At 45.5% G+C, this 25,325-nt stretch overlaps 1 protein-coding gene across 1 annotated transcript; it reads left to right on the top strand.

Annotated features, from left to right (window-relative positions):
• Positions 1-201: 201 nt before the first annotated feature.
• Positions 202-25,325, top strand: SF3A3 (splicing factor 3a subunit 3). The gene is made up of 17 exons (XM_047793414.1): positions 202-463; positions 744-791; positions 2,620-2,672; positions 2,776-2,881; positions 6,937-7,009; positions 7,374-7,465; positions 8,600-8,682; positions 10,365-10,503; positions 12,013-12,081; positions 12,507-12,574; positions 12,737-12,844; positions 15,004-15,073; positions 18,361-18,525; positions 18,618-18,728; positions 19,869-19,959; positions 24,069-24,124; positions 25,016-25,325. The coding sequence occupies exons 1-17, from the start codon at positions 368-370 to the stop codon at positions 25,091-25,093; spliced, it is 1,506 nt and encodes a 501-aa protein (XP_047649370.1). The 5' UTR covers positions 202-367; the 3' UTR covers positions 25,094-25,325.

The following is a 25,325-nucleotide window of genomic DNA, read 5'->3' as shown; positions in this document are numbered from 1 at the left end:
TCCCATCCATGCGCTTCAACCACTCATTCAGTTTCCTACCCTCTCGGCCTCAGGAGGCCCTGGAAAACCAGGTCAGATTCTTTGACGCCAGGGTGTTGGTGGATATCTGCCTGCCCCCTAGAGGCACCTGGAAACCGTTGGGCATCGCGCAACACACCCCCGGCCAGCAGGGGGCACTGCAGCCGTGTCCCGAGCACTGATTGGGTCTCCCGCGGTGCTCACTTTTCGTCGAGTCTCCGAAGCACTTCCGGCAGCCGCGGAACTTTGGCGCAGCCGGACGCGCGGCTCGGCGACGCGGGCGCACAAGGCGGCAGAAGTCGTTTCCGGCCGTTTCGGTGGTCCGCCTTGCGGCTCGGGAGGAGGGACGATGGAGACGATTCTGGAGCAACAACGGCGCTATCATGAGGAGAAGGAACGGCTTATGGACGTCATGGCTAAAGAGATGCTCACCAAGAAGTCCACGGTGAGTGGGGCCTGGGCAGGGATACCCCTGAGACTGGGCCCCTTGCCCGTGTTTAACCTCAGAGAGCTTTCTTCGGCCCTCACACCTGCTCCGCGCCCGCCCCCTCCCCGGACTCGCTCCCGAAACTCTCGCCTTGGTAACATTCTCCCCGGGCCCTGCGCCCAGAGGCCTCTCGGCTTGGGCCGCTAAGACCTGAGCGGGTAAGCTCCGCCCTCGGGCGCCCGTCCTAACTCCAGAACAACGACTAACGGCGTCCTTGTCACCGTTTGCCTTTCTTCAGCTCCGGGACCAGATCAATTCTGACCACCGCACACGGGCCATGCAAGATGTGAGTGCCCTGCTGTTCGCTTCTCTTTGGGTCGTGATGGACTGACTGGAAGAGGGAGGAGGGGGGCACGGGGTGTCAACAGGAGCGCTGGCCACAAGTAACCAGATTGGCCAGTCGAGGGTTTGTATGCCTGCCAAATGTCCACACGCTGCCAAACCTGAGGGTGCTTAACTGCCCTTGCTCACTTCTTTGAATGGGGAACTCATTCATTATTCATTACCGGGGAAGATGCCTCTTTAAAGCCTCCTCTGTCCAGTGGATGAGCAAAGAGTAGTTACAGTGATTCAAACTCAGACGGTACTCTGCCTTCTCCCCCAAAGAGAATGCTGTGTATTAGTGTTTTCCTCTCAGAACACTGTATTGAAATATTTTTTGCTTACCAGGCTGCATTTTTCTAGTAATAGTTCCATTTTTTTTTAGAAAGAGTCAAAACTAAAATGTTGGTACTTATTAAAACTGAGTGGTAGGTAAGTGGAGGTTCATTATACTGTGCTCTCTAGCTCTGTTTTTGCGTGTTTGAAACCTATTTAGAAAGGGAAAAAAGATCTAATCAGAGTTTCTAGTTTGGAGGAGATAATTAATATTATAAGCCCTAGTCCCTTATCTAAATTCCCAAAAGCAAAGTACTCCAAAAACAAAAGGTTATTTGTTCTGTTAATTACTTGGTGGCAAAAATCTGACTTGATATGAACAGATGAGAGACCTTTTTATTGTCTTTATCCCATTGAATAAATAGTGCATAAATTTCACTGCAGAACTGTTAATGTGTGTTCCAGATTCCACTAGGTATATTATATATAGTGCCTTCCTGAAGTTAAAAACTTCAAATTCTGAAACAAATCTGGTCCTGAAAGCATTGGAGAAGAGACTGTGTACTTGTTCCATCCTGAGTTTGAATCTGGAGGAGACTGTGTGATGTTTTATTTAACATGTGCACTCCTCAGTTAAGCTATTTTTTTTTTTTTGTCTTTTTAGGGCCACACCCGCGGCATATGGTGGTTCCCAGGCTAGGGCTCACATCGGAGCTGTAGCCGCCAGCCATTACCACAGCCACAGCCACACCAGATTCGAGCTGTGTCTGCGACCTACACCACAGCTCACGGCAACGCCCGATCCTTAACCCACTGATTGAGGCCAGGGATCGAACCTGCATCCACATGGATCCTAGTCAGATTATTTTTCCGCTGAGCCATGACAGGAACTCCTCAGACAAGCTTTTTGAAATAATGGAAAACATCTTTGACTATCCGTTTATCTTTGAGGGTCTTAGGTGGGAACTGCTTTGTATCAGAGTGACTTCCTTATATGGTTCTCTTTTAGATCTTCTAGGGAGAGTTAAATATGGGAACTCTGCCACCCCTCAAATCACATCACTTAGGTAATCTTCAAAATGACCTGTTTGAAAAACTGACTAGGAACCAATGCTGTGTATTATAGATTCCAGAAAGCACAAGAACTTTTCTTTTTTGGGGGGAGCCGCACCTATGGCATATGGAGAGTCTCAGGCTAGGGGTCGAATTGGAGCTGTAGCCACTGGCCTATGCCACAGCCACAGCAATACTCAATCTGAGCCGCGTCTTCCACCTAACCACAGCTCACGGCAACACTGGATCCCTGATCCACTGATCGAGGCCGGGGATCGAACCTGCATCCTTATGGATGCTAGTCAGATTCGTTTCCATTAAGCCACAACAGGAACTCCTGACAAGAACTTTTAAAGCACATCTCTTAAGGTTTCCTTGGGCTTTGACTAGAAAGCCCTTTTTGGTTGCTTGGGTCTAAATTGTACAGATTGCTTCATTCTGATGGGTTTGTGTTTGCCTTTCAGAGGTATATGGAAGTCAGTGGGAACCTGAGGGATTTGTATGACGATAAGGATGGGTAAGTGACAGTCAGCCAATCCAGAAATTATTCCTCCTGAGGAGCTGTCACTAGAGGACTGATTTTGTGTTCCATGTTCTATGGATTTTTTCTGAAATTGCAGGTTACGAAAGGAGGAGCTCAATGCCATTTCAGGACCCAACGAGTTTGCTGAATTCTATAATAGACTCAAGCAGATAAAGGAATTCCACCGGAAACACCCAAACGAGGTATGACCTTGGGAAGTATTTTCCCCAAACCTGTCCAAAGAGCATACTAAAGGGAAAGATAGGAGGAAAAGAGACTTGTGCCACTCATGTGTCCCTTCAAAAAAGAACGTGCGGAGTTCCCGTCGTGGCGCAGTGGTTAACGAATCCGACTAGGAACCATGAGGTTGCGGGTTCGGTCCCTGCCCTTGCTCAGTGGGTTAACGATCCAGCGTTGCCGTGAGCTGTGGTGTAGGTTGCAGACTCGGCTCGGATCCTGCGTTGCTGTGGCTCTGGGGTAGGCCGGTGGCTACAGCTCCGATTTGACCCCTAGCCTGGGAACCTCCATATGCCACAGGAGCAGCCCAAGACATAGCAAAAAAAAAAAAAAAAAGAACGTGCCATTTAACTGCAGGGAGCATAACTAGCTGACATACTACAACTCCAGTGCTTTCAGATTCTCCCTAGGTTTAAGCTAAGGCCATTCTCTTCTTAGGCAGCCCCCAGCCAGAGACCGAGCACAGAGGCAGGTACCATGGCCTGGTTATTTCTGCCCAACGTGAGACTCTTCTAGTGAGGAATATTTGCTCCAGAGCTCCCCATTGTGTTGAATGAGAGGGTAGCTGTCTGCATCATGGTCTAGGATCTCCCTGCCCAGTCCTGCTCTCTCCTTTTTGTCTTTCATGGGTAATACCCCCCAAAAAACTGCTTATGCTCTTAACTCTGTCTTGAAATCTGCTGCCCAGATGATCCAACTGGCACAAAGAGGCTTTACTCATTCCAGTGATCATTACACCTTCACTATTCAGCCCAGAGGCCAACTCTTTCATGAAAATTCTTTCCTAGTCTACCCTATCCCCCAGTTAATCTTTCCTTACTTTATGATCCTGTCATGTTTTATGACAGTGAGTGTCTGCCGCACTATATTGTAAAATCATGAAGAGCGGGGATTACATCTCAGTTATCAAGAACCCGTTAAGCATTTGCAGAGCTGACCAAAGCTTGGTTGTAGGAGAAGTAGAGAGGGATGAGTCTGTGATTACTCTGAGCTTTCATGACTCTAACAGAAATGTTGTCTGTTCCCTTTATGGAAATAAGGAAGAAGAAGGTAACCTATTTGCACTGGAGAATGAGTTTTTATATATATAGATTATCAGGTGATATCACATCTAAGTAGAAGTGTGCCATAGGCAGTTGAAGTTGGGTGCCTGAGGCTTGAAAATTACATCACATGGACTTGATGGTTGTAGCCGCGAATCAGAGTTTTGGGAGGGGGAGACAATGTGAAAGGAGCCTGTCAGCTTCTGCGTGCTTTGGGGCACATTCAGAATAATGTATTTAGTAAAGGAGGAGCCTGAGAGGCCTTCCGTCATAGGTCACATGGCAGCTCCAGGTAACGTCATACTCTTAGCAAACGAGTTTCAGAAAGGCAGTCACTGATATCAGCTGTTGCTGATTGGTAACCACCAGAGTCGTGCTCTGTTGAAGTAGTGAGAATGGAAATCTGGTCACGGGCGCAGGTGGATAATGGAGAAATAGTAGTGTGCCATGTTTAACATGCATTTGAAAGATTGGCAGATAGGAGTTCCTGTCATGGCTCAGTGGTTCACGAATCTGACTAGGAACCATGAGGTTTTGGGTTTGATCCCTGGCCTTGCTCAGTGGGTTAAGGATCCGGCGTTGCTGTGGCTGTGGTGTAGGCCAGCGGCTACAGCTCCGATTAGACCCCTAGCCTGGGAACCTCCATATGCCTCGGGAGCGGCCCTAGAAAAGGTAAAAAGGAAAAAAAAAGAAGGAAAGATTGGCAGATACAAGGAGAGGAGAAGCAGAAGGACCCTAGGGAAGATAGGGAAGGCATACGCATTTAAAAAGGTAGATGGTGGAGTTCCCGTCGTAGTGCAGTGGTTAACGAATCTGACTAGGAACCATGAGGTTGCGGGTTCGGTCCCTGGGCTTGCTCAGTGGGTTAAGGATCCGGCGTTGCCGTGAGCTGTGGTGTAGGTTGCAGACGAGGCTCGGATCCCGCGTTGCTGTGGCTCTGGCGTAGGCTGGTGACTACAGCTCCGATTTGACCCCTAGCCTGGGAACCTCCATATGCCACAGGAGCGGCCCAAAGAAATAGCAAAAAGACCAAAAAAAAAAATTAAAAAAAATAAATAAAAAGGTAGATGGTGGAGTTCCCGTCGTGGCGCAGTGGTTAACGAATCCGACTAGGAACCATGAGGTTTCGGGTTCGGTCCCTGCCCTTGCTCAGTGGGTTAACTATCCGGCGTTGCCGTGAGCTGTGGTGTAGGTCACAGACGCGGCTCGGATCCCACGTTGCTGTGACTCTGGCGTAGGCCGGTGGCTACAGCTCCGATTCAACCCCTAGCCTGGGAACCTCCATATGCCGCGGGAGCAGCCCAAGAAATAGCAACAACAACAACAACAAAAAAAGACAAAAGACAAAAAAAAATAAAAATAAAAAATAATAATAATAAAAAAAATAAAAAGGTAGATGGAAAAATGAAGAGACCGAAAACATCAGGAGAGGCTATTTATTGAACCTAAGTGGAAGATGAACGTACCCTCCTGTACTTATGTGTGTCTCCTCACCCCCTTTGGAGAGTAGCAAATCTTTTGCTAACCAGGAAGGACGACAAGAGGACCATTCTGGTGTGTTAACCTTGTCCCAGCCCTGGTAGAAAGGTGACAAGAAACAAGTGGTTAAATAAATGATTGGAAGGATGCCCAAGATATACTAAGGGGAAGGAAAGTAAGTCCAATTATGTGAAAAACAATAATTTTGCCCTTGCCGGTATGTGCTTGCACTAATACTTATATTTGAATACGTTAGAGCAGTGGTTTCCAAATTTTGCTGCACATTTGAATCTGAGGGCTCTTTGAAAAGTACTGTTCCCTAACCCCCACCCTCTGATTTAATTGGTATTAAGTGCATCGGGATTTTGTTAGCACTCTCCTCGGTGATTCTAACATGCAGCAAAGTTGGAGAATGGCTGGCTTTTAAAATAAAGTCTGTTAATGGTGGTTATCTTTTCTTAGGAAAATTATTAAAAAGGGGCTTTGATTTTTTTTTTCATTTGTTTTTGTATTTGAGCTTTTGTGAGCATGTGTTAAACTGTGCCAAAAGGAAGAAACAAGGTAATTAGAAACTAGAAATAAGCTCCTGATGAAAAATCAAGGCCAAATAAAGCATCAGAAATCCATTTCTATACAGCCCATTTCTGTGATAGTGCAACTTTTTTTTTTTTTCTTGCTCTTTTAGGGCCACACCCACAGCATATGGAAATTCCCAGGCTAGGGGTCCAATTGGAGCTACAGCTGCCAGCCTACACCACAGCCACAGCATTGTGGGATCTGAGCCTCATCAGTGACTTGCACCACAGCTCATGGCAATGCCAGATCCCCGACTCACTGAGCGAGGCCAGGGATCCAACACAAATCCCCCATGGACAGTAGTCAGATTTGTTTCCACTGCACCGCAACGGGAACTCTAATATTAAACCTTTTTTTTTTTTTTTTTGGTCTTTTTGCTATTTCTTTGGGCCGCTCCCACGGCATAGGAGGTTCCCAGGCTAGGGGTTGAATCGGAGCTGTAGCCGCTGGCCTACGCCAGAGCCACCGCAACTCGGGATCCGAGCCACGTCTGCAACCTACACCACAGCTCACAGCAACGCCGGATCATTAACCCACTGAGCAAGGGTAGGGACCGAACCCGAAACCTCATGGTTCCTAGTCGGATTCGTTAACCACTGCGCCATGATGGGAGCTCCTGTCTTCTGCCTTTTAGAGCCGCACCCGTGGCATATGGAGGTTCCCAGGCTAGGGGTCAAATCGGAGCTGTAGCCACCAGCCTATATCACAGCCGTAGCAACGCAGGATCCAAGCCACATCTGTGACCTACACCACAGCTCACGGCAACGCCGGATCCTTAATCCACTGAGCAAGGCCAGGGATCGAACCTGAAACCTCGTGGTTCCTAGTTGGATTTGTTTCCACTGCGCCACAAGACAGCAACTCCTGATATTGAAACTTTTATGTTGAGTCATCTCTCTGAGCTTTTCTCTTTTTCGTGTCAGATCTGTGTGCCAATGTCAGTGGAATTTGAGGAGCTCCTGAAGGCTCGAGAGAATCCAAGTGAAGAGGCACAAAGTAAGCAGGGTTTAACATTTCCACCCAGCACTAGCAGAAATACAGGTTAATGACAGAGCTCAAATTTGGCCTCAGAGCCCTAGAAAATAGCCCCAGAGAAACGTATAGCCAGGTTCCCTTAGCGATTTCTGGCTTCTGGATTAGATTGTCATCCTAAATTGGCCTTGGACAAAATTTGCTAGCCCAGCTCAAATTCACTGACCTGGAAAGCCAAGATGTCCTCACTTCGTGAGCATGGGGAGGATATTTGGGTCAGGGGCTGCATTATGAACCAGGGAACTAGCAGTCCACTCGCTAGTGGAGATGTCAAGTCCAAGAAAGTGGCCTTTAGTATGTGAATCATTGATGTCTCTGATCCCTCCAGATTTGGTGGAGTTCACAGATGAAGAGGGATATGGTCGTTATCTTGATCTCCATGACTGTTACCTCAAATACATTAACTTGAAGGCCTCTGAGGTAAGACCCAGGAGAGGGGGAGAGTGGCTCTGATTTGAGGGGTGTGTCAGGACACTGGACGGGGCTGCTAGACTTGAAACAGAGTGTCTTCCCTGAATTTTATAACTGTTACATAGATATTAAAGAGGTGGCATGTTTTCTTGGAGTGAAACCATTTTCAAAATGAAATTTGGGTTTCTACAGTGAAGACAATTATATTCTACTTATAAATTTAATTTTATTAATATAACAAACATTTTGCTTATGTAAAATAAAAAAAATGTTTTTAACTCGCAAATACTCAAGCTCCTGTGTTAGGCACACAGAGTGGTAGGTACGTGAAAGATATGAAAATGTAATCTTCACCAGCAAGGGCTATTTAATGTCCTTTTTTTAAAGATATTAAAAAAATAACTCACCATAAGAGATGAGTGAGGTTTTTTGTGGGTTTTTTTTTTTTTTGTCTTTTTAGGGCCACACCCATAGCATATGGAGGTTCCCAGGCCGGGGGTCTAATTGGAGCTGTTTGCCAGCCTACACCACAGCCACGGCAACACCGGATCCCTCACTCACTGAGCAAGGCCAGGGATTGAACCCGCAACCTCATGGTTCCTAGTTGGATTTGTTTCCGCTGTTCCAAGACGGGAACGCCAAGAGATGAGATTTAATGTGACAGTCTCAGGAAGGTTGTCCCAAGGAAGCATATGATGCAGTTCTTCTTGAGGTTGTGGGTTGTGACTGAACTTTAAGCTCTGTGAGTACAGTGCTCTCTCTTGTTCTCATTTGTTTCCGTGTACTTGGCATGAAGGTAGTCAATAAGTGATTGAAGGAGTGAGCAAGTAGCACTTCCCAGGACCTTAGCTTAGGGTGATGTGGGTGTCAATCTTTAACCAAGTGCCTGACATGTAGTAATGTGCAATAAATATTTTTTAGTTTATATTAGCTTGATTTTTATTTCATGCTATTAATTATGTATGTGATATTCTGCTCAGTCCAGTGGAATTAACACTCAGTTAATGTAGGAGTTAAATGATGGGGGGGTGCAAAATGAGCTGGGCCTGTTACTTTGTTAGGCAGCATTCAATTTTGATCTCATCGGAGGTTATACTGTGACTTGGTGCAAAATCTGAACTGAATCTCTTGTTCCTTTTCCAGAAGTTGGATTATATCACTTACTTGTCCATCTTCGACCAGTTGTTTGACATTCCTAAAGAAAGGAAGAATGCCGAGTACAAGAGGTAGGCATTACTAGGCTTCTAGGCTTCTCCTGGATTTGACTAGATAGAAGATTGTTTAATGAGAAGGTTTGGGGGCAGAGTTTTGAATTGTGTTATGTGAAAGGCATGCATGAAGGACTTCCAGGTTTATTGGAGGATAGGAATTTTGAATGACATGGTTTTAAAACATTTGTAATACTCTGGCTCTGGAAAAATGTGTGTCTGTGGACACGTCTGTGATCTCAGGTCGATTCTGTTCTTAATTTTGTCTCGTTGTAGAAGGAAGTCTCTCAGCTGCCTCTGTGTCTTTGGAGCTGAATGGGAAAAAAGTAAACTTTCTCAGATTGTGCCTGAGGTGCAGTGCCTAGATCTCATATATAGATGTTAAGTTTTGTTTGCGTTGTTACGCCCCAGTTAGTAATCTACACTCTGACTGCCTCTCTTTTTCTCATTTTTTTTTACCTGAGATCTTTAGCATATAAATTAGGGCTTTAGTATTTGGAACTGTATCGTGAGGATGAAAGAGGATAGGAAAGGTCAGAATCAAGATGATATATTAGGAGAAAGCCAGTTGTAACCTCATTTTATTTTTTTTGTATGTATATGTTTATTTATTTATTTTTGCTTTTTAGGGCCACACTCGAGACATATGGAAGTTTCTGGGCTAGGGGTCGAATTGGAGCTACAGCTGCTGGCCTACACCAGAGCCATAGCAATGACAGATCTGAGTCATGTCTGCGGCCTACACCACAGCTCACATCAACATCGAATCCTTGACCGTGTGAGGCCATGGATCTAACTCGCATCCTCATGGATCCTAGTCAGGTTCGTTAGTTGCTGAGCCATGATGGGAACTCCAAGCTCATTTTTAAAAGTAGTGTTACTGGTTAACGAATCCGACTAGGAACCATGAGGTTGCGGGTTCGGTCCCTGCCCTTGCTCAGTGGGTTAACGATCCGGCGTTGCCCTGAGCTGTGGTGTAGGTTGCAGATGCAGCTCGGATCCCGCGTTGCTGTGGCTCTGGCGTAGGCGGGTGGCTACAGCTCCGATTCAACCCCTAGCCTGGGAACCTCCATTTGCCTCGGGAGCGGCCCAAGAAATAGCAACAACAACAACAACAAAAGACAAAAAAAAAAAAAAGTAGTGTTACTTTATTATTTGTTTGTTTATTTTGGGGGGCTATACCTGTGGCGTATGGAAGTTCCCAGGCTAGAGGTTGAATCAGAGCTGCAGCTGCTGGCCTACGCCACAGCCACAGCAACTCAGGATCTGAGCTTCATCTGCGACCTACACCACAGCTCATAGCTGTGATCCTTAACCCACTCAGCCCTCAACGCCAGATCCTTAACCCACTGATCGAGTCCAGGAATCAAACCTGCATTCTCATGGATACTAGTTGGGGTTGTTTCCTCTGAGCCACAATGGGAACTCCAAAAAGTAGTGTTATTTTAAAAAACTAGTATAGTATCACTGGAATTAAGTTTTATAGGCCATAACAGTATGTCAAAAATAGAAACTTTGTGGAGTTCCCTGGTGGCCTAGTGGTTAAAGATCCAGTGTTGTCACTGCTGTGGCTCAGGTCACTGCCGTGTCACGGATTCAATTTCTGGCCCAGGAACTTCTGCATGCTGTGGGGTGTGGCCAAAGAATTTTATACAAAAAACAGAAACCTTGCTGTCTCTATGTTGCTTATTCCTGTGTAGATACCTGGAGATGCTGCTTGAGTACCTTCAGGATTACACAGATAGAGTGAAGCCTCTCCAAGATCAGAATGAGCTTTTTGGGAAAATTCAGAATGAGTTTGAGAAGAAGTGGGAGAACGGTACCTTTCCTGGCTGGCCGGTAAGCTTCAGCAGAAGTGTGGGGTGGAGGACATGTTGGAGAAGTAAACTAATTATTTTACTTTAATCTCAAGTCTCTGCTTCATTGTGTGAGATGTTGATCCCTTGGGATCTTTTGTGGCCATGAGGTGTTCTCTGCCAAGTGTGCTAGGTTTTTCTTTGTGTACTTTGGAGAGAGATTTGTCGGAGCCAACTTGCCATTGGCTGGACCAAGGATTTTTACCAGCCATGTCATTACTGCTTCATGGTTCCTACCAGCTAAAAATTGATATAATTATGTGCTCGAAATCTTGGCTATATATTTTCATTCCTGGGACAGAATTGAGTTTTCCTGAACTCTCAGGGAGAGTTGTCCTATCTGGTTTTTTTGCTCTGCTCTTATAGGGATTTGATTCTTATTCATCATACGTGAGTATAAGAAAGAGGCCAACCAGCACCTGATTACAGGCATACCTCGTCTAACTGCACTGTGCTTTCCTGTACTTCTCAGAGGGTGCTTTTTTTTTTTTTTTTTTTTTTTACAAATGGAAGTTGCGGCAACCGTATGTCAAGCAAGTGTATTAATGCCGTTTTTCCAGTGTCATTTGTTCGAGTCATGTCTCTGTCACATTTTGGTAATCCTTGCAATATTTCAGATTTTCTTCATTAGTATTTGTCGTGGCGGTCTGTTATCAGTGATTATTGTCATTACCAGGAACCACTGAAGGCTCAGATGATGGTTAGCGTTTTTTAGCAGTAAATTTTTTTTTTGCCTTTTCTAGGGCTACTTCCCTGGCATATGGAGGTTCCTAGGCTAGGGCTCTAATCGGAGCTGTAGCCGCTGGTCTACACCAGAGACACAGCAACGCAGGCTCCGAGCCGCGTCTGCGACCTACACTACAGCTCATGGCAACGCCGAATCCTTAATCCACTGAGCAAGGCCAGGGATTGAACCTGAAACTTTATGGTTCCTGGTCGGATTCGTTAACCACTGAGCCACGGCGGGAACTCCAGTAAAGTATTTCTAACTGAGGTATATACATGGATTTTTGGATATAATGCTGGTGTGCACTTACTAAACATAGTATAGTGTAAACGTAACTTTTTTTTTTTTTTTTTTAGGGCACTGCACCCATGGTATATGGAAATTCCTGGGCTAGGGGCTGAATCAGAGCTGCCAGCCTATGCCACAGCCACAGCAATGCGGGATCTAAGCCACATCTGCGACCCACAGCACAGTTCAGGGCAGCGCTGGATCCTTAAACCACTGAGCAAGGCCAGGGATCGAACCTGTATCCTCATGGGGGATGAGTTGGGTTCGTTACTGCTGAGCCACAACGGGAACTCCTAGTGTAAACATAACTTTTATACGTACTAGGAAACCAAAAAAAACATGCGACTTCCTTTATTGCTGTGTTCATTTTACTGTGGAGGTCTGGAACTGAACCTGCAATATCTCTGAGGTGTAACTATAACTTAGATGACTCCCTTCTTGCCTTCTTCTAAATAAACATCATCTTGTTCTTGCCAGAAAGAGACAAGCAGTGCCCTGACTCATGCCGGAGCCCACCTTGACCTCTCTGCATTCTCCTCCTGGGAGGTATGTTTTCTTTAGCTGGTCTTGTCTTCACTTCTCAGAGGGACCACTAAATCTGTACTTAATGCCACAGACTAAAAATAATAAGGCGCCAGTTCCTGGGGCCAGGCATCTGCAAAGAATGTAGAAAGGTTTTTTTGTTTAAGGATCCAGCTACTTGGAAAACTGTAAAATAATAGTCCTAACTATATATATTAAGCTATAGTGGCGGTAATGGAACACTACTAGTATGGTTACTTATGAAGTTGACCACAGAATCAGTCCTTTGGGGAGTTTGAGTTTATTGCTAGGAGCTTGGCTATGGAATGTGTGGTCTTGCCACCACTTCAGGAACACCCACACACCAGCCACGGAGACCTACGTTTGAGCATTTGTTGTTTTTCCAAGTCTATTTATATAAAATTGTAACTTGTTTCTTTTTTATATAGGAGTTGGCTTCCCTGGGTCTGGACAGATTAAAATCTGCACTCTTAGCTTTAGGCCTGAAGTGCGGTGGGTAAGAGACTGGTTTTTCCTATCAGAACTGTCTTGTTTACTGTGTGTTTCACAGTCTTCTAAGTGGCCCTGATTGCATTCTTTCGTCACCCCATACTACAAAAATAAGAAAGCCTATGTGGTAGAGTAACCCTGAAGTCCTTTGCCTCGTGTGTCTCCTTAGGACCCTAGAAGAGCGAGCCCAGAGGCTATTCAGCACCAAAGGGAAGTCCCTGGAGTCCCTGGACACCTCCCTCTTTGCCAAAAATCCCAAGTCAAAAGGCACCAAGCGGTGAGTTGCTGGGGTTGCACCTGCGCCTACAGATTGATTGATTTAAAGTTTTGGGGGTTTTTTGTTTTGTTTTGTTTTTGCATTTTAGGGCCGCGCCCACTGCGTATGGAGGTTCCCAGGCTAGGGGTCCAGTCAGCTACAGCTGCTGGCCTACACCACAGCTACAGCAATGCAAGATCCGAGCTGTGTCTGCAACCTACACCACAGCTCATGACAACACCGGATCCTTAACCCACTGAGCGAGGCCAGAGATCAAACCCACAACCTCATGGTTCCTAGTTGGATTCATTTCTGCTATGCCACGACAGGAACTCTCGATTTAATGCTTTTTTAAAATTGAAGTACAGTTGATTTATAATGTTTCAGAACTACAGCAAAGTAATTCAGTTTTATATATAATGTATATGTATTTCATATGTATGTTCTACACATTCTGTATATACATTCTATACATGTATAGAATATATTTGTTCTTTTTTAGATTTTTTCATTATAGATATTATAAGATACCGAATATAATTCCCTGTGCTATACAGTAGGTCCTTGTTGTATGCTTACAGTTTATTTTTATTGTTTTATTTTTTTATTTTTGTTTTTTTGTCTTTTTGCCTTTTCTAGAGCCGCTCCCATGGCATCTGGAGATTCCAAGGCTAGGGGTCTACACCAGAGCCACAGCAACACGGGATCCAAGCCACGTCTGTAACCTATACCACAGCTCATGGCAATGCCAGATCCTTAACCCACTGAGCAAGGCCAGGGATTGAACCTGAAACCTCATGGTTCCTAGTTGGTTTTGTTAACCACTGTGCCACGATGGAAACTCCAGTTTATTTTTATTTTATTTTATTATTACTAATTTTTTTTTTGCTTTTTGGGGACACACCCATGGCATATGGGAGTTCCCAGGCTAGGGGTTGAATCAGAGCTACAGCTGCTGGCCTACACCACAGCCACAGCAACTCGGGATCCAAGCTGTATCTGTGACCTACTCACAGCTCATGGCAGTGCTGGATCCTTAACCCACTGAGCGAGGCCGGGGATTGAACCTACGTCCTCATGGATACTAGTCAGGTTCTGTAACTGCTGAGCCATGAAGGGAACTCCCTGCTTACAGTTGAAAATTTTTATTCCTATGCAGAATACAACAGAAATTTTAAAGCCTAATTTATCACCATTGTTGATCCATAGCTATCCAGTCTGCTCTTTTCTCTGCCGATGGCAGGGAGTGGGGTCATTGTTACTGTAAACCAAGAACAATCTGTACTCAGGTGACTGAGAGCAGGTGACATCTTTAATGTTGAAACTATGCTGTAGGCACCTTTTGTTAACTCAGTAAGTTTTAGAGGCTAAATAGGTTCAAAAAGATTTTTCGAAGTGCTTCTTTGCTAATGACAATGTTGAGTCAATTCTTGAGCCATATGATTGTGCAGGCTATTTTTTATATGTGGTTTTCAAAACAACCCTGAAAAGTATTTGTTATCCTCATTTTTTGCAGATAAGGACTTATAAAGTTGTGGAATGTGTCTCTTATCTCCCACTTCCTAAGTAGCAAGGTCAGGATTTGGGCCCAAGTCTGCCTGTTCCAGAGCTTGCTCTTCTACACCAAGTTTCCTTTACTTTATTTTATTTTATTTTTTTTATTTTAGGGCCGCACCAGCAGCATATGGAGGTTCCCAGGCTAGGGGTTGAATCTGCTATAGCCACCAGCCTAAGCCACAGTCACAGCAACTCGGAATCCGAGCCTCATCTGCGAGCTACACTGCAGCTCACAGCAACACCAGATCCTTAACCCACTGAGCAAGGCCAGGGATCAAACCCTCATCCTTATGGATCCTAGTCAGGTTCATTAACCGCTGAGCCACAAAGGGACCTCCCACCAAGTTTCCTTTTTATGTTGTAATGATGGAAGTTTAAATACTGGATATGTCTTTCACCTTCTACAATGAGGTCAAAGAGGACGCTTCCATGCATTCTAAGAAATAACCTGAGTACTTCTCTCAGCAAGTCCTGAGCTGAACAGAGCATTTGCTTTCACAATGTGATATTTCTGTATTAATGCTTAAAATTTTTAATGCACCCATGGAATAAATGTTTCCAGATATAGGGAACATGGCATTGAGTAAAAGAACCCTTTAGTGATACAATTTGTTTATTTTCAGAGACACTGAGAGGAACAAAGATATTGCTTTCCTTGAAGCTCAGATCTACGAATATGTAGAGATTCTCGGGGTGAGTGACTCTGCTGAGAACTGTAAATGCTGCAAAGTATGGAAGTAAGAGAAATACGGTCTTATAGGAATTTTTTTTGGTCTTTTGTCCTTTTACGGCCACACCCACTGCACATGGAAGTTTCCAGGCCAGGTGTCTAATCCAAGCTGTTGCTGCTGGCCTACGCCAGAGCCACAGCAATGCCAGATCTGAGCCGTGTTTGTGACCTACACCACAGCTCACAGCAACGCTGGAATCTTAACCCACTGAGCGAGGCCAGGGATCGAACCCACCACCTCATGGTTCCTAGTCAGATTTGTTTCTGCTGTGCCTCAATGGGAATTCCCGGGGATTTTTTTTTTTTTTAGTATTGCAAGAGGAACGGTAGGTGTCAAACTACTTCTGTGGAAAATTGAGTTCTCCTTGGGTTCTTGGCCCTCATTGAGTTCCTGTTCTGTTCTGTCCTTAGGTGTCTCTTGTCTGTGATACTCTCCTGAGGCTAAGCACTGCCTCTCAGTGCGGTATACAGATGCTTTGCCTAAACTCCAGGCTGTACCTAGGGGTGACCCAAGAAGCAGACACTCAAAAGACAAGTGAGAGAAAGGCAGTGCACAGCAGCTTTGATACATCCATGTTTACAAGGTTGTGAGAAACCTGTTAGGGCTAGGAGGTTAGTGTACAGAGCAGGCTGGGGGCTGCTCTTTGAGTATTCTTCCAAGAAGGAGGGAGCTGAAGTCGGGGTTGGGAGTAGAAAAAGGCCTAACCTAAACAAGATGCTTATCTCAGAGAGAAGGTGGGGGGAGGAGTGGGAAGAACTGACTCTCTTTCGGGGAAGAAAGGTGGAGAAAGGGCAGCACTCATCCAGAGAAGATGGAGTCCTGCAGAAGACTGCCTTTCTGACAGTGTCTCCTTTGTGTAGTTGTCACCTGCTCTCAGAACCTTTCCCTTTACATATGTTCACATGATGCTTTGGTCAGGTGACCCCCACTCAGATAGCAAACTGGGCTACGTGTCTTTGTCAGTCGCTGTGGGAATTTTCATTCTGCCATTGTTTGAGGACCACACATATAATAACTGTAAAACTAGAATCATCTGTTGCTTTCCTCTATTACAACTGCTTTTGGTAAAAGGAGGCTAGCTAGACGTTAGAAACTTGGGGACATTTATATTCTCCACAGTGAACTTGCACTGTGCTGAGTTGCCAGTCCTGTGAAGGTGAACGGGGGCCTTTGCTGTTAAACAGAAACTGTGCCCACTACTTCCTCCTTTGAGAGTATTTTGCTTTCGTTGCCAGAAGGTGGCAACATTCTCTCATTCCAGCCAGTTGCAGCCAAAATGGTAGACCTTCCTCTCATTATGTACCAATATTATTATTATTATTATTTGTGCTTTTTAGGGCTGCACCCGTGGCATATGAAGGTTCCCAAGCTAGGGGTCCAATCGGAGCTACAGCTGCCGGCCTACGCAAGAGCCATAACACCATCAGATGTGAGCCACATCAGCGACCTACACCACGGGCTCGCGGCAATGCCGGATCCTTAACCCACTGAACAAGGCCAGGGATCGAACCTGCAACCTCATGGTTCCTAGTAGGGTTTGTTAACCACCACACCATGGCGGGAACTCTCTGTACTGATATTATTTTTACCATTATTTCACCACTTATTGATACATGTTATTTCTAGGCATTATGCCAGCTCTTTGGATGTTATAGTGAATGTGGCGTAGCCTCTTGCCCTTGGAAAACCCATTTTGGTGGCTGGGGGCTATAGGAAACTGAAGTATAAGGTGATATATGCTAAGATTGAATGTTCTAAGCAGGAGGCAGAGTTCCCCTTGTGGCTTAGCAGATTAAGGACCCGATGTCCCTGTGAGGATGTGGGTTCAGTCCCTGGCCTTGCTCAGTAGGTTAAGGATCCAGCTGCAGTATAGGTGGCTGATGTGGCTCAGATCCACCGTTGCTGTGGCTTTGATGTAGGCCTCAGCTGCAGCTCTGATTCAACCCCTAGCCTGTGAACTTCCACATTCTGCAGGTGTGGTTGTAAAAAGGGAGGGAGTTCCCATTGTGGCTCAGAGGTAATGGACCTGACTAGTATCCATGAGGACACAGGTTTGATCCCTGGCCTTGCTCAGTAGGTTAAGGATCTGGTGTTGCTGTGAGCTTTGGGTAGGTCGCAGATGTGGCTCAGATCCTGCGTTGCTATGGCTATGGCTGTGGTATGGGCCAGCAGCCACAGCTCTGATTTGACTTCCATATGCTGCAGGTATGGCCCTAAGTGGGGGGAGGGTGTGAAATATTCTAGAAGAAACAGCAGGCATGGATGTAAAATCTTATGAAAGGAAATAATGAGAAATTTGGTGTGTATGAGGTATACCATACATCCTGTGTATGCCTACCATACACTAAGGAACCATGTGAGGGAGTGAGTGGTCAGAGAAAAATTTGGAAAGTTATGTTGGAAATTTAGACCCCTGCAGCACATGGAAGTTCCCAGGCTAGGGGTAGAATCGGAGCTGCAGCTACCCGCCTACGCCACAGCCACAGCAACACGAGATGCAAGCCACGTCTGTAACCTACTACCACAGCTCATGGCAATGCTGGATCCCTAACCCACTGAGCAAGGCCAAGGAGTGAACCCGTCAATCATGGATTCTAGTCAGGTTCTTAACCCACTGAGCCACAGTGGGAACTCCTAGACCCTTTCCTTCAAGCAAAGCAAAAAACTAAATGAAAGTTCTTTAAGCAAAGTGTACCATTAGATTTTTTTTTTTTTTTTAAGTAGGTGAATATGGGAACAAATGGAAGCTGGACAGGAATGAGGAAAGATTCGGGCAAGTTAGAAGTTATCTTGGTGACAGTGATAGCAGTGAGAAGGAGAAGGAAGAACAGATTCAGGAAATACTTTAGAGACAGAAAAGACTATGTTCTCTATTGTTCTGTGATTGTCTCTAGCCTCAAATAAGTAACTTAGGCAAATGCCATAAAACCTTTGACTTTTTCCTTTATGGTCAGGGAGTGAGTTCTGACATGAAGGCAAGAAGTTCCCTTTGTTCTGCAAGAAAGAAAACCTGATCTGATCCTTGGAAGTGAGGGATCAACAAGAGTTGCAGGAACATAAATTTCCTCCCTCTTTTTCCTTTTGGCTGCACCCGTGGCATGCGAACGCTCCCAAGCCTGGGATCGAACCCACACCATAGCAGTGACAACGCCAAATCCCCAACCCTTAGGCCACTAGGGAACTCGTAAGTTTTCCTTCTTGTTCTGCACTATTCTCTGACTTCCCTTTTCATTTATGGATCTGACTTAGGAACAGCGACATCTCACTCATGAAAATGTACAGCGCAAGCAGGCAAGAACCGGAGAAGAACGAGAAGAGGAGGAGGAGGAGCAGATCAGCGAGAGTGAAAGTGAAGATGAAGAGAATGAGATTATTTACAACCCCAAGAACCTGCCCCTTGGCTGGGATGGCAAAGTCAGTCCAGACACTCCTGTATTCCTTGTATCCTGTTTTGAAAGCAGATACAGACACCAGCCTAACACTCCTTCTTCTCTGATTTCTCTTAGCCCATTCCTTACTGGTTGTATAAGCTTCATGGCCTAAATATCAACTATAACTGTGAGATTTGTGGAAACTATACCTACCGGGGTCCCAAAGCCTTCCAGCGGCACTTTGCTGTAAGGAATTCAGAGCCTTTTCTCCTGGATGTTAAAGTATGAAACATACTTTAGAGAAGTCTTTTAGAGAAGAGGGTAGGAGCAGCCTGAGAGGATCACTGGTGTCCAGCGTGTAAGAGAATCAGCGAAGGAGTGTCTCTAATATCCAGCATGTGGCATTTGGCCTCGGGACCAGGGCTAGCCTTGGGTTGTACCTGAGATGGTTCTGGAGGCGTTCTACCACTTGGCTGTCTGAACCTCATTTCCTTTTGCACTTGCTTGCTCTTCAGTTCTCTCTTTTTGTGTCTCTGAATCCTTGGTCATTTCTCTGTCCCGCTGTTAGTATTCAGGACCAAAGAAGGGACTGACCATCTCCTTTGGGTCCTAAAAGGGCCTTTGCCTCTTTAAAAAAAGAAACAAAGAGATTGACATTTATCAAGCTCTTCTTGAGACAAGGCATTATCTAGGTGGTACCCCAGTAAGTGGATTCACCCTTGTTTAGTTTCCGCCTTCAATTCTTCTACTTGGAAGGAAGTTTTACAGAATGAAAGGCTTGCTTAATGTAGCCTAAGGATAGCGAATTTCTATGACCTCTCTCTCCCTCAGACGTACATATTACTAATTTGTCCTGGGTCTTTCCTGCCAAGCTCCTGAATAATCTCTGAATCTTTCTGAACACTACCTCCATTGAATTGGAATTGGTCTCCTGGGCCCATGCCATTTGTAGTCCCTGAGCCAAAACTGTCCCTGTATCAGTGTCTCCCTGGTCTCTTTCATATACTTGGTTATACCTGATAAACAATCTTCTCCTTTACTTCCAGAGATAACACTGACCTGCCATCAGTGTTGGCTACTCAGGCATGTTGGTAGCTGGGGTTGCATGGGAAGTTATTGATAAGTTAAAGTCTCCAAGAGAGGTTTTGTCTGGATCTAGGGCCTAGGTTTTATAAACCAGCTCAGTGAAGCAAACTATGCAACGCTGCTTTGACGTAACTGCTTCTGATCAGTCATAGCAGCAGTCTACAGTCAGGAACCACAAAGGAATGTTGCCTTTAGGTGGAGCCTTTTAGAAAGGGTCAAGGTGGCATTTATGAGCACAATGGAATTAGTACTCTGTGTTCAGTCAGTCCTGTTTTACATTGTTCTCTTCTTTTCACGCAGGAGTGGCGTCATGCTCATGGCATGAGGTGTTTGGGCATCCCAAACACTGCCCACTTTGCTAACGTGACACAGATTGAAGATGCTGTCTCCTGTAAGTAAGCTTTATTGTTCCCTGAGCCAGCCCTCTAGTTTACTGTCCCAATACCCTGGCCTAAGGGCAGCAGGGTGTGAATGTGTACAAACTACTACAATTGTACAAGCTGCATTTTGAGGGGATGAATTAGCCAGCAGTACTGATTGTTTCCCCTTTGGGAAGTGTTCTGTGCTGAGGATAAAATGGTTTTTAAGTGGGTTCTATGAACTCCCCTGTATGCAAGATTTTGAGTAAATGAGTGTATATATATTTTTCTGAATTGACTTTACTGTGTTAAGAACTACAGACATGGAGTTCCCACTGTGGCACAGCTGTTGCAGCTGTGGTATAGGTCACAGATGCAGCTGGGATTCAGTCCCTGGCTCATGTTATACCATAGGTACGGCTGAAAAGCCAGCAGAAACAAAAAACTACAGATATGAAGGAAAAAATTAAAATGGTCTCAGCAAGCTTATTTCTGAGCTGACAGGACAGGTACACAGCAACATGGCAGCAAAATACCTCTTAGAGAAAAAGCCAAGTGCCGCACGTGTCCGGGAATTTCCAAGTGCAAGTCAGGCTTCCTGTTTACCTGGCCATGGTAGCTTTTTCTGCCATTAGCCTCTTCTTCGCAGGCTTCTTGTTTCCTTTCTGGTTCATCTCTTCTCTGTCATATTTTCACTTTCAGTGAGTTAGACTGTGAAGAAAAGGATTTTACCACTCCACTTTATTAAATTTCAGGCTCTCCCTCCCAGATGTATTTATCACACTACTTGGCTACTTGGTCAACTAACTTCTTTGGCTCCCAACTCTAAGGTTGTTGAAATCATCCAGGGCAGAGCTAAATAGAAATGACCTTCTGGAGTTCCTGTCGTGGCGCAGTGGTTAACGAATCCGACTAGGAACCATGAGGTTGCCGGTTCGGTCCCTGCCCTTGCTCAGTGGGTTAACGATTCGGCGTTGTTGCCGTGAGCTGTGGTGTAGGTTGCAGATGCGGCTCGGATCCCGCGTTGCTGTGGCTCTGGCGTAGGCCGGTGGCTACAGCTCCGATTCGACCCCTAGCCTGGGAACCTCCTATGCCACGGGAGCAGCCCAAGAAATAGCAAAAAGACAAAAAAAAAAAAAAAAGAAATGACCTTCTAAAGAGCTCCCTGATCCCTTACTTAATCTGTGGATTCTGGGGACTTTTTCATTGCTTTTGTGTGTGGGTGCAGTCAGCTTTAGGAACTCCTTGCTGTTTTGTTTTTTCTTATTCATTTGCAAGTCAGGATCCTACAGTTCTGCCAGTCAGGATTATAATGCATCTTGTCATCAGATTATCCAATTAGCTTCTTCGATTTTTGCCCTTCATTTTGTTGGGATAAAATTTAAATATTAGGAGTTCCCTTCGTGGCTCAGCAGCAACGAATCCAGCTATCATCCATGAGGATGTGGTTGCAATCCCTGGCCTCGCTCAGTGGGTTAAGGATCTGGTGTTGGCTGTGAGCTGCGGTGTAGGTTGCAGATGCGGCTTGGATCTCGCGTAGCTGTGGCTATGCTGTAGGTTGGCAGCTGCAGCTCTGATTCGACCTCTAGCCTGGGAACTCTCACAGTATGCGCAGGTATGGCCCTAAAAATACAAAAAAAAAAATTTAAGATGGTAATGAGAGTTCTCTGGTTGTTCAACACCCCCTGCCCAACAATAGTAATGAAATTTCATAGAATGACAATGCTGCATTTTGAATGTAATCTCATTTTTAGATATATTTTCTAGCTGCATATTACTAATTAGTTTTTTTTGTTGTTGTTTTGTTTTTGTCTTTTTGCTATTTCTTTGGGCCGCTCCCGTGGCATATGGAGGTTCCCAGGCTAGGGGTCTAATCGGAGCTGTAGCCACTGGCCTACGCCAGAGCCACAGCAACGCGGGATCCGAGCTGCGTCTGCGACCTACACCACACAGCTCACGGCAACACCGGATCATTAACCCACTGAGCAGGGTCAGGGACCGAACCCGCAACCTCATGGTTGCTAGTCGGATTCGTTAACCACTGCGCCACGACGGGAACTCCTAATTAGTTCATTTTTGTGTGTGTTTTCTTATGTCCTGCAAATTGTCTGTTACTTTTACTCCTTTTTTATTTTGGTCTTTTTAGGGCCGAACCCATGGCATGTGATGGTGCCCAGGCTAGGAGTCAAATCACAGCTGTAGCCACTGGCCTACGCCACAGCAGCACAGATCCCAGCCATGTCTGCGACCCACACCACAGCTCACAGCAATACTGGATCGTTAACCCACTGAGTGAGGCCAGGGATAGAACTTGCATCCTCATGGATGCTAGTTAGACTCGTTTCCGCTGAGCCACAGTGGGAACTCCACTTTATTACTTCTGATACCTTGAAATTGATATAGTTACACTATTTTAGGCTTACGATTATGCCAACTACCAAGATAATGTTTCAGTTTATTTTGTTCCATGGACTTATTTTTCTTCAGGGATAGTTCGCCCAAGCATTACCCCCAAGTCTTATGTTAAATAGAAGCAGGTAATAATCCTTGCCTGGATGCTGTTTATAAAGATGATGGTGAGAAGTCCCCTTGTGGCACAGCAGGTTAAGGCTCCAGTGTTGGTGGCACACACAGCAGCTGAAGTGCAGGTTCAGTCCCTGGCCTGAGAACTTCTACATGCCGTGAGTGCAGCCAAAAAAAGAAAAGAAGGATGGGGGAAGAACAAAAGATGATGGTGGAGTTCCCGTCGTGGCTCAGTGGTTAACGAATCCGACTAGGAACCATGAGGTTTCGGGTTCGATCCCTGGCCTTGCTTAGTGGGTTAAGGATCCAGCGTTGCTGTGAGCTGTGGTGTAGGTTGCAGACGCAGCTTGGATCTAGCATTGCTGTGGCATAGGGAGGTTCCCAGGCTAGGGGTTGAATCTAGAGCTATAGCCGCCGGCCTACACCAGAGCCACAGCACCGCAGGATCCGAGCCGTGTCTGCAACCTACACCACAGCTCACGGCAACGCTGGATCCTTAACCCACTGAGCAAGGGCAGGGACCGAACCGGCAACCTCATGGTTCCTAGTCGGATTCGTTAACCACTGCGCCACGACGGGAACTCCTGTAGCACATCTTCTTGATCCACTCCTCTTTCGATGGACATTTAGGTTTTTTCCATGTCTTGGCTGTTGCAAATAGTGCTGCAATGAACATCGGAGTACATGTGTCTTTTCGAGTCATGGTGTTCTCTGGTTAGATGCCCAGGAGTGGGATTGCTGGATCAAGTGGTAGTTCTAGTTTTAGTTTTCTGAGGAATCTCCATACTGTTTTCCTCAGTGGTTGCACCAATTTACAATCCCACCAGCAGTGTAATAGGGTTCCCTTTTCTCCACACCCTTTCTAGCACTTACTGTTTGTAGACTTTTTGATGATGGCCATTCTGGCTGGTGTAAGGTGGTACCTCATAGTGGTTTTGATTTGCATTTCTCTAATAATGAGTGAAGCTGAACATCTTTTCATGTGTTTTTTGGCCATCTGTATGTCTTCTTTGGAGAATTGTCTGTTTAGATCTTCTGCCCATTTTTTTTGATGGGATTGTTCTTTTTTTGGTATGGAGCTGCAGAAGGTGTTTATAAATTTTGGAAGCAACGCCGGATCCTTAACGCACTGAGTGAGGCCAGGAATGGAACCTGCAACCTCATCGTTCCTAGTTGGATTCGTTTCCGCTGCGCCACGATGGGAACTCTCTGCAGTTTTTGAAATATATCACCAGACTTTAAACAAACATATTTGACAGTGTCTGTTTCCTTTGTCTTCCATTATGAACTTTAGACAGTAAGGTCATTTCCTCCAGTAATTCCCATGTGTTGTATGTACCACATTAACTTTTTCCTTTGAGAGTATCAGTTCTCTGACCTAAGAGATCTTTGGTTACATTTGACCCAGCTTTTATTTTATAGCAAAGCAGATTATGGTAAGTGTTGCAAGGAAAGAGATTTTGTCCTTAGGCGATCCAGAACCAAAATTCCAGTTTGGGACAGGCAGAAGTCTCAAGGGCAGATACTCTAGGGGATCCCAGTGAGGGATGTGTTATACCATCATGTGCCCAGTAAGTCCTCAGCCAAATCTGATGGCTGGTCATTTCTTGTCCTACAGTGTGGGCCAAACTGAAACTGCAGAAGGCCTCAGAACGATGGCAGCCTGACACTGAGGTGAGTGCTCAGGATGGAGGGCATCGGGCCACGGAGTTCCCTCACCTGGCGAGGGGCGGTGGGAGATGGCCCCTGGTTCACTGCAGTAGCAAATATAATGTGACAGTACCTACAGTTGGCTCTTGACTTGTACTCCTAATTCATTTATGCTACTAAATACATCAGACTTTAAATCTGTGTCTTAAGGCAGGTTATATTCGCCCCTTGAAATTCTGAAGTGGCAAGCAGGAGTACCCTATGTCTTATCCTGCCCTGAGGACTCCTAAGCTAAGAAGTAGAGAATCCATATCATACATTAGATCTCCTTTGAGGAGAGCGAGCATCTGATGGGAGATGATTTTCTCATGGGGTGGGGAGGGGTCCTTGCCGGTCTTGGTCATCCCAAACAATTGATTGCAGAGATGAGGGATGACATGGTAGCTGCTCCTTCTCTTTTAGGTCATTGGCCTTGAATATTCCTTTTGGCAGTGAAGCCCTTTTCAAACTGTGATGTAGACTCCAGTATATAAGCTAGAGTAAAGCAAAGTGGAGAAGAATAGTCTTCCTGGCCTCTCTTTCCTCCTCTCATTGGCCTCTTGGGCAGAAACCTAGGGTTCTTGGGAACCATGAAAACCATGTCTTAAGTGAGCCTTTCTCAACCAGGGTTCCTCATCTTAAACACAGAAAGCGATTTGAATGAACGGTTTTCTCATATATCCTCAAGGATCGGTCATAATTGGTACTATCTAGATGTCTCATGGATGCCACGGGCAGTAGAGCAGAACCCCAGTTGAGAAACGCTGTTTTAGGTGAATGCCCTGGAGTCGGGCCAGGGTGAGCTCAGGCCCCCAGAGGTCAGTTCCAAACATTTCTCCCTGGAGGCATGGCTAACGCGTTCCTCTTCCCTTTTAGGAAGAGTACGAAGACTCCAGTGGTAATGTGGTGAATAAGAAGACGTACGAGGATCTGAAAAGACAAGGACTGCTCTAGTGTTCACGGACGTATCTTAGCTCTGGGGCTTGCCCAGGCTCCCCTAAGATCTGCCTTTTCTACTTCTCCCAACCAAATGCTCCTAAAGACTCTTTGCTACTTAGTCTTATGGACTAGCATGCATCTTGTAGAAACAAGGCATGCTGGCAGATTGCAGGGTTGAGATATGTTTTATCTTTGTTTTATATTAAAAAGGATTCTGTTGGAAAATAAAACCAGCCCTTGTTCTGAA

Source organism: Phacochoerus africanus, chromosome 8, assembly GCF_016906955.1.
Source record: "Phacochoerus africanus isolate WHEZ1 chromosome 8, ROS_Pafr_v1, whole genome shotgun sequence".
NCBI lineage: Eukaryota > Metazoa > Chordata > Mammalia > Artiodactyla > Suidae > Phacochoerus > Phacochoerus africanus.
The sequence above is the reverse complement of the archived record's forward strand: the minus strand, read 5'-3'. Positions and strand labels throughout refer to the sequence as shown.